Source organism: Drosophila subpulchrella, unplaced genomic scaffold (assembly GCF_014743375.2).
Source record: "Drosophila subpulchrella strain 33 F10 #4 breed RU33 unplaced genomic scaffold, RU_Dsub_v1.1 Primary Assembly Seq71, whole genome shotgun sequence".
Classification (NCBI taxonomy): Eukaryota; Metazoa; Arthropoda; class Insecta; order Diptera; family Drosophilidae; genus Drosophila; species Drosophila subpulchrella.
In genome coordinates, this window is record NW_023665707.1 from 377,892 (window position 1) to 386,974 (window position 9,083).

General features: G+C 44.5%; 2 protein-coding genes across 2 annotated transcripts; both read left to right on the forward strand.

The window, feature by feature from the left end:
- The first annotated feature begins 337 nt into the window (after positions 1-337).
- On the forward strand, positions 338-2,045 carry LOC119562604. Its single transcript, XM_037875835.1, has 3 exons — positions 338-376; positions 1,596-1,654; positions 1,713-2,045. Exons 1-3 carry the CDS (start codon positions 338-340, stop codon positions 2,011-2,013), a joined length of 399 nt encoding a protein of 132 aa, XP_037731763.1. The 3' UTR covers positions 2,014-2,045.
- A 4,928-nt stretch (positions 2,046-6,973) lies between these two features.
- On the forward strand, positions 6,974-8,681 carry LOC119562605. Its single transcript, XM_037875837.1, has 3 exons — positions 6,974-7,012; positions 8,232-8,290; positions 8,349-8,681. The coding sequence occupies exons 1-3, from the start codon at positions 6,974-6,976 to the stop codon at positions 8,647-8,649; spliced, it is 399 nt and encodes a 132-aa protein (XP_037731765.1). The 3' UTR covers positions 8,650-8,681.
- Positions 8,682-9,083: the final 402 nt, after the last annotated feature.

The following is a 9,083-nucleotide window of genomic DNA, read 5'->3' on the forward strand; positions in this document are numbered from 1 at the left end:
GGGACTATAAACCCGAGATGAACCATTCCAGAAAATGGGGTATATCATTCGATGGCGGACCTAGGGGAATGCCAATTGGTGAATTTATATGCCGGATAGAGCATTAATAGATGGCTTACCAAGATACTTGGAAAGAGGTCCTTCGATCTTGCCTGCCTGGTAAATGGTCAGGCCAGGGAGTGGTTTTGGATGCACGTACGCACAACGGGATTGCCCAAATTTAAAGAACGCGCTGCAACAACGGTTCCAAACGCTGCGTTCTAACTTCGAGCGTGAACGAGAACTACGCAAGCGGAAGCAACGATCAGGAGAGGGCGTTGATGAGTATCTGTAGGCGATGCGGAGCCTCCGAGCCCAGTGTTTGTGCCTAACCAAAGTAGACACTTGCAGGACGATCGCATCGCGGCAATGGTAACAACAGGCGATGCTTGAACTGCGATGAGGCTGAGCTAACGTGGTTAACTGCTAGTTGAGATAGTGTATTACGAGCCCTATTCCCAGAGGTAGGAAGTAGAACCGCGAAGTTATGAGTTGAGTAGTGTAATGATTAGTGAAATAAGCTATATTCTAAAGTAGGTCACGGAATTTTGATTATGGTAGCAGTTTGCGTAGTTGGCTCGGCTGACACTGCAAAATGTGCTGACTGCATTGGCGGGTCAGTGTACCGTTGAGTCGGTGAGATGGTGAGTTGTGGGACATATAATATGCTGATCAGCTATTCTTATCTGCAGTGGGTGCTACTGAGCGCCTGGTACTGTTGAACACCCTTGGGTACGAACACCCAGTTTGACATCAATATATCCGACCACGACCTAATAAGAACAATTAAGGTGAACATTAGAAAGAGGAAATCGAGGATAATATATCCGATGTGGTTAACCAACCTGAAGCCACTGAGGTAGGAATGTAACGAAGCTGAGAGGGTCTTGGCCAACCGCTGGTCGCGCTCATCCGGAATGCAAGAGCACCAGAGACCACAGAGAGAGAAACCCAGGTTCACAAGGCGTACGTAGCAGCAAGACGAGGATTCCGAGTTCTTAGAGGCCATTTCCCGGGGCAGACAGGGCGGAGCGCAAAGTTTGTTGATCTGCTGTAATTGCTCCATGCCGGGACACACATATTCTGCTACAGATGCGGCAGACAGGGAGTACGTTTTACAAGGTGTCCGAAATGTCAGGCTGGAATCGCGAAATGGAGCATGATGCGACCGGAGGGGTTCCGCTCCAAGCCCAAAACGACACTATAACTGCTCCCGGGGATCTGCTAGATATAATAAGAGATAAATATAAGTCAGTCCCTAAGAAAATATTGATACGAATATAAGCAAGGCAAATATAGAAAGAAAGTCCGTGGCCAGACCGATCTAAGAGAGGGAACGCGACTATCAGCGGGCAAGAGAAAGGATATTTTGCGAACCAAGGCGATATAGCCCACCCAGCAAGTTGTCGAGGATAGTCCGAGCCGGGAAGCGTCACCAGCAACGAAAAAAGGGACGAAGCGAGGTGTGCACAGCTATCATAGCAGCAGCTACGACGGAGAACCGAGCGTTTGCCCAGGTATTAATCGCAAACCATCCGATCTAATACCAAAAAAAGATACCTACAAGTGTTCTGAAAATCGAGTTGAATATTTATTTATATTGGCGATTGCCTAGGTAAGCTGAAAAATGATAACCGAGCTTAAGCGGTTTTCTGACGGCGTTCGTCTCGCAGATTTTCTTTAATTCTATTGGATTCGCGAGCCGCGTTGTCCACCAGCAGCTGCAGCAAGTGCTGGGTAGCACGGGCATCGAGGGACGCGCCCAACGAACGCCGGAAGATCGACGGATCCCCACAGTGTCTACGGGAGCACCCCCTGGCAGCCGTGCTTGGAGTCACGCGGTCGCCCACCGTGTCCACAGGAGCACCCTCCGGCAGCCGTGCTTGCAGTCACGCGGTCGCCCACCGCGTCCACGGAATCACTCTCAGTATTCAACCAAGCACCAGCAGTTTCCCATCGCGATCTAAGGGCTAGAGATCCCACAGCGTTCATCTAATCTTAGCGGACAGAAAAGCCTCTCCTTTTGTAACCGCTTCAGCGGCTCTCCCTCGGTTGTTAACTGAGCAGCAGCAATTAAATAGGCAACAAACAAGAGCAGCAGTAACTCGATAGTTCATACAGAGCGAATATGTAGTCCCTCAGGATTCCAGATAAGTCGGCCAGTGTTTAAATTGGCCAAAACGTGAATTTTAGGGCTCGATCACGTGCACATGGAAAATTTTTCAACGGGGTTAGGGGGAGCCAGAAAGTGAATCCGCAGCTGAGGTTTGCCCATCGTCCATAAACTAGTAAATAGTGAACAGCCGCGCTTCAACGATTAACTTCTAGGTTCGCTTTTTCATAATTAATGTAAGGGCATATAAATTCGCACAATGTTAGAATTTCTTTAACATTTAACCCACCCCGGATAAGTGCTAGATCGGCCGGAGTCACTAAACATGCACAGAATGACACACTGAGAGAAACGTTTGAAATTAAATTAAATTAAATATGAAATAAAATAAAATTATTTTAGGAACAGAAAATATAGGCGTAGGTAGAACCGAATGAAAGAATAAAAATATAATCATGTAACGGGTTCGGTTTTAGGAATTATTAATTAAGAAAATAGTTGGTTGACTAAACCATTAAACCCTTTGCGAACCAGAGTCGCTATTCTTTTACAGTAACCGCTCGGAACATTGATCTTTCGTCGTGGAGAGTACACAAAGTGAGTTACTACAAAAATGTATATTCTTTGGTTAATTTATACTCGGCATTCGAATTTAATGATTAATAAACTGGTCAAACAAAAGTAAAAGAGAAAGCGGATTAAGTTGGAGATTTATATGAACATTAGTAAAACATTTGTTGTCCTAAAGCCGAACGCGAATCATTAGTAGAAGAACGGTAAAAAAATATAAATAATAATACTAATAAGGAAATAAAATTAAGCTGTGAATACACTGAGAGAAAATAAGAACAATATTTAGAACCAAATAATGGAAGATATTTCCTTTGTAGAGTAAGAGCCTTTTAAAACATTAAGTAAAACTTATCTATGAAATCAACAATGAAATTTCTCTATATTTTATAAATATTAAGAGCCCTTATTAAAATTTAAGATTACCTCATACTATGCGTACCTAGTGATTATATATGTTTATGGAGAACAAACTATTGGATTTTTTGGTGATTAGACATCGATAGTATATATAGCCTCTTATTCCCTTCGGCTATTGACATTTGCAATTGTTTCCACCTATGTCTTTTCCCAATGTCGAAAGGGGAGTAACCCGCACTGGCAACTTAGGCATGAAATTTAATTTAGATTATTACAATGGATTTAAACAAAACCATGGAGTAATTATTTCGCTGAAACTCTGCAGGTGATGATGCGGTCGTAAGGGTATCTAAAGGGATCACGCGAATCAAAAATTGGATCCGGTGATCTTAGGTAGGGCGGGCCACAGGCGTAACAACATCGGCGTCTCGTTTACCGAATTTTCCTTCTCTTGGTTGGATCTATCTCTTTAGTGGAATTAATTTACATTCTCCCGGTTTCTCTCCATTGTCAACGATTTAATTTCGTATGTCGTCGCAAGCACGCTCAATTTCTTGATTAATAATAATAGGCAAGTACCAGATCTGGATTAGCAAGACCTTCATCCCCAAAGCCGACGAGCTAGAGCCCGATACTATAGCGTGCCCCGCAAGGACAGATCTGTGTTCAATACTGTGCTACATAAGGTTGCACGTTACACAAGCCACGTGTCTGTGAAATTCGACTTTCGTCGTGCATTTTTAAAGAATACAAAATAACAATAAAAAAGGCTTCCAAGAAGTGGTTGTAATATGAATTCAAAAAAAGAAGGTCTATATTAAGTGTTGGTGTGTTTAAACGGTTAAAATCTGTCGTGTTGTCTTGTAATTAATGGTTAAAGTGAGTTGTCTTTTAAGCTTTTTTTAATTAGAAATCTTAAGTTTAAATAGAGCAACAAAGTGAGTCCAGCTGAGTCCACTTCTGAGGCCTGTTAGGCCTTTTAGAGTATTTAATTCTTGTTCAAATGTATGTTGTCAGAATCGCCACATATTGCCAATTTCTTTTTTTTAATTTAATTTTTTAGTACATAACCATTTGCAACTTTGAGTACTTTTCCAAATGGAAGGAAAATGAAATCAAGAAGGCCAAAGAAGATGCTACTCTAACTTTTTTCAAAGCCAAAATTGCTAATTCTGACCTAGACAAAGGGGAATAGACTTTGGTCGCGAGAACCAGAACAGTTTACTTCCGCTTACACCAACTATGAATCAAATGCAAATCGAATTTGAAGTTATTTCAGGAAGATCATGCTTGTTGGCTTTTTCAAAGTCCTTAAAGTCGGTCGGCCATCCATCTCTAATCTTCCAGGCCAAAGGAAATAGATCCCAAAGAAGGCAAGCTGCAGATTTAGCTGCATCTGAGGGCGGCAACGTAACCTTGTTGATCCAAGCGGCTAGTGTAGCTGCGCGGAAGGTGGGTAAAGCGGACCTTGCATCGTTACTTAAGCTATCAACGTTAATGCTACTTCTCTACTAATCTTTTATAACTTTGCAACTTTGCAGCTTGCCAAGAAAATAAATAATCAAGATCATCAGGCTTCGACTACGACACACAAAACTGACACACGTGTACCGATTCTTCCAGTCAATAAACAACCAATGCCGATTCTGCACCACAGACGCCATATCGATCTCACATATTCTTAACGACTGCTCCGCACTTCAAACAAACTTCAAACACATAGACCTAGTAACCCAAATATAAAACAAGGAAGAACACTATAGTCGAGTACCTCGACTATCAGATACCCGTTACTCAGCTAAAGGGGCCAAAGGGAAATGGAGATATGCAAGCAGCAAAGCGAGATTGAAATGCGTCACCCATCGGCGGTAGACAGATTTAGGCGTTATGGGCGTTATAGTGGGCGTGGCAAAGTTTTTATTCGTCCCTGTGGTATTCTGGTTAGGATGGTATGCAAGGAAATAAATATTAATTATAAAGGACTTGTGAATTAAAGTTAAAAGAAAGAAAATTAGTGAGTAGAGTATAACAATGGGGTGAGGTGACGAGTAACAGACCGAGTGTCCAGTGCCAAGGGAGTTGCACAAAAAGTTCCCGCAGCTCAAGGATGGGAGAGTGTATTCCGCGGCCATCTGCAGCTGGTCTCAGTTCTTGTTTCTTTTTTTAAAGTTGTCATCGAGTCTGAAAAGAAAACAAATTTACAGCATGCCGACAAATCCAACTATCGTGGTCATACTCACACTTGAGAAATCCGATAGCTAGCCGGAGTCCGATGGTTGGATCCTTGAAAATAAAGTAAATAAAATAAAACATTATAAAAAGACAGGAAAAAGATTGGAAAAAAATCTCCGGCTGGTCCTCGACAACGAATGGTGGTCCTTACAAATTGCTACGCAGAGCAAGTCGTATATGTCCCACTAAGAGGCGAGAAAAGCAGCCACGAAGGATGGTCGCTGAGATGCCCTGGATCGGTGATGCCCATCAAGTGCGTCGGAAAAAAAAAGTAAATGAACACCTGTAAAGACAGCGAAAATCAGTAAAAGCAAATAGGAGAGCAGGATCAGTAGCAGATCTTGGTCGTGGTTCTTGTGTAATAGGTAGCTGCATGAAATACACATGCTGTCCGGCCAAATAAGGTGAAAGCTGCTGAGAAAGGAAAGAAACAAAAAAGGGTTAGGAATACGAAAGAAGAATGAGATATGCAACCAGCAAATCGAGATTGTAATTCGCCACCTACCCGCGATCTCAATATATAGTTATGTGGGCGGCAGAGAGATTTAAGCGTTATGGGCGTTAAAGTGGACGTGGCAAACTTTTTTTGGGTCAATCGATAGGTGTTGACGGAACTAATACATTTCAATTAAAACTTTTTTCTAGCATGCAAATTGTGGGCGTTAGAGTGGACGTGTCAAATCTTTTTTTAGGTCATTCGTAGGCATTGACGAGACTAATACATTTCAGTTTTCTTTCTAGCAAGAAAAAATATATACCTACCTGTTACATACTTTCCGACGAATACAGTAAACCCTTTTACTCTACGAGTAACGGGTATAATTATAAACAGTTTAGAGTTTTTTTTAACTGCGGAGCCGAAATAATGATGCCAGCTAAATGTGCCAGTCAGAAAGTGAATCAAGACCTAGAGGATATTACTCCTCCTCAGGGGTTTATGATGGATGGTAGCGCAGCCTTTGAGATCCGCCAACAGCAGGATATGACAGGAGCAGTGGGTGCGTGGAAGAAAATACTAGCGACGGCGTTTCCCGCGGCGACCAAAAACAAGCGATGAGGAAGGGAAGAGTCCTGTGCATTTGGGTAAAGAAATAGAGACAGCCATTAGATTAGCCCTATTTCAAATCGTCCGCCCTACCGTGAGGCATAGGCAGACCCCCAGGAACCTCTCCCTAGACCATCAATCGGTGCGAAAATGCATAATCCAACGCAGCATCGAGCTGACGGCAGACTCTGGGAAGAGCAACAGAGGGTATGGGCGGGTTGGTATCAGTATAGCCAACCACCGCCCTTGTTTAGGCCAGGAGTTCCAGCTGCTGGAAGGGACTATAAACCCGAGATGAACCATTCCAGAAAATGGGGTATATCATTCGATGGCGGACCTAGGGGAATGCCAATTGGTGAATTTATATGCCGGATAGAGCATTTATAGATGGCTTACCAAGATACTTGGAAAGAGGTCCTTCGATCTTGCCTGCCTGGTAAATGGTCAGGCCAGGGAGTGGTTTTGGATGCACGTACGCACAACGGGATTGCCCAAATTTAAAGAACGCGCTGCAACAACGGTTCCAAACGCTGCGTTCTAACTTCGAGCGTGAACGAGAACTACGCAAGCGGAAGCAACGATCAGGAGAGGGCGTTGATGAGTATCTGTAGGCGATGCGGAGCCTCCGAGCCCAGTGTTTGTGCCTAACCAAAGTAGACACTTGCAGGACGATCGCATCGCGGCAATGGTAACAACAGGCGATGCTTGAACTGCGATGAGGCTGAGCTAACGTGGTTAACTGCTAGTTGAGATAGTGTATTACGAGCCCTATTCCCAGAGGTAGGAAGTAGAACCGCGAAGTTATGAGTTGAGTAGTGTAATGATTAGTGAAATAAGCTATATTCTAAAGTAGGTCACGGAATTTTGATTATGGTAGCAGTTTGCGTAGTTGGCTCGGCTGACACTGCAAAATGTGCTGACTGCATTGGCGGGTCAGTGTACCGTTGAGTCGGTGAGATGGTGAGTTGTGGGACATATAATATGCTGATCAGCTATTCTTATCTGCAGTGGGTGCTACTGAGCGCCTGGTACTGTTGAACACCCTTGGGTACGAACACCCAGTTTGACATCAATATATCCGACCACGACCTAATAAGAACAATTAAGGTGAACATTAGAAAGAGGAAATCGAGGATAATATATCCGATGTGGTTAACCAACCTGAAGCCACTGAGGTAGGAATGTAACGAAGCTGAGAGGGTCTTGGCCAACCGCTGGTCGCGCTCATCCGGAATGCAAGAGCACCAGAGACCACAGAGAGAGAAACCCAGGTTCACAAGGCGTACGTAGCAGCAAGACGAGGATTCCGAGTTCTTAGAGGCCATTTCCCGGGGCAGACAGGGCGGAGCGCAAAGTTTGTTGATCTGCTGTAATTGCTCCATGCCGGGACACACATATTCTGCTACAGATGCGGCAGACAGGGAGTACGTTTTACAAGGTGTCCGAAATGTCAGGCTGGAATCGCGAAATGGAGCATGATGCGACCGGAGGGGTTCCGCTCCAAGCCCAAAACGACACTATAACTGCTCCCGGGGATCTGCTAGATATAATAAGAGATAAATATAAGTCAGTCCCTAAGAAAATATTAATACGAATATAAGCAAGGCAAATATAGAAAGAAAGTCCGTGGCCAGACCGATCTTAGAGAGGGAACGCGACTATCAGCGGGCAAGAGAAAGGATATTTTGCGAACCAAGGCGATATAGCCCACCCAGCAAGTTTTCGAGGATAGTCCGAGCCGGGAAGCGTCACCAGCACCGAAAAAAGGGACGAAGCGAGGTGTGCACAGCTATCATAGCAGCAGCTACGACGGAGAACCGAGCGTTTGCCCAGGTATTAATCGCAAACCATCCGATCTAATACCAAAAAAAGATACCTACAAGTGTTCTGAAAATCGAGTTGAATATTTATTTATATTGGCGATTGCCTAGGTAAGCTGAAAAATGATAACCGAGCTTAAGCGGTTTTCTGACGGCGTTCGTCTCGCAGATTTTCTTTAATTCTATTGGATTCGCGAGCCGCGTTGTCCACCAGCAGCTGCAGCAAGTGCTGGGTAGCACGGGCATCGAGGGACGCGCCCAACGAACGCCGGAAGATCGACGGATCCCCACAGTGTCTACGGGAGCACCCCCTGGCAGCCGTGCTTGGAGTCACGCGGTCGCCCACCGTGTCCACAGGAGCACCCTCCGGCAGCCGTGCTTGCAGTCACGCGGTCGCCCACCGCGTCCACGGAATCACTCTCAGTATTCAACCAAGCACCAGCAGTTTCCCATCGCGATCTAAGGGCTAGAGATCCCACAGCGTTCATCTAATCTTAGCGGACAGAAAAGCCTCTCCTTTTGTAACCGCTTCAGCGGCTCTCCCTCGGTTGTTAACTGAGCAGCAGCAATTAAATAGGCAACAAACAAGAGCAGCAGTAACTCGATAGTTCATACAGAGCGAATATGTAGTCCCTCAGGATTCCAGATAAGTCGGCCAGTGTTTAAATTGGCCAAAACGTGAATTTTAGGGCTCGATCACGTGCACATGGAAAATTTTTCAACGGGGTTAGGGGGAGCCAGAAAGTGAATCCGCAGCTGAGGTTTGCCCATCGTCGATAAACTAGTAAATAGTGAACAGCCGCGCTTCAACGATTAACTTCTAGGTTCGCTTTTTCATAATTAATGTAAGGGCATATAAATTCGCACAATGTTAGAATTTCTTTAACATTTAACCCACCCCGGA

What these genes read in the sequence shown, in the direction of transcription:
- LOC119562604 (XM_037875835.1), top strand. Translation starts at nt 338, where the DNA reads ATGCGGAGCCTCCGAGCCCAGTGTTTGTGCCTAACCAAA. An exon ending in AGTGTTTGTGCCTAACCAAA is followed by an intron (nt 377 to 1,595) that starts GTAGACACTTGC and finishes TACCAAAAAAAG; the next exon opens with ATACCTACAAGTGTTCTGAA. An exon ending in TTATATTGGCGATTGCCTAG is followed by an intron (nt 1,655 to 1,712) that starts GTAAGCTGAAAA and finishes TTCGTCTCGCAG; the next exon opens with ATTTTCTTTAATTCTATTGG.
- LOC119562605 (XM_037875837.1), top strand. Translation starts at nt 6,974, where the DNA reads ATGCGGAGCCTCCGAGCCCAGTGTTTGTGCCTAACCAAA. An exon ending in AGTGTTTGTGCCTAACCAAA is followed by an intron (nt 7,013 to 8,231) that starts GTAGACACTTGC and finishes TACCAAAAAAAG; the next exon opens with ATACCTACAAGTGTTCTGAA. An exon ending in TTATATTGGCGATTGCCTAG is followed by an intron (nt 8,291 to 8,348) that starts GTAAGCTGAAAA and finishes TTCGTCTCGCAG; the next exon opens with ATTTTCTTTAATTCTATTGG.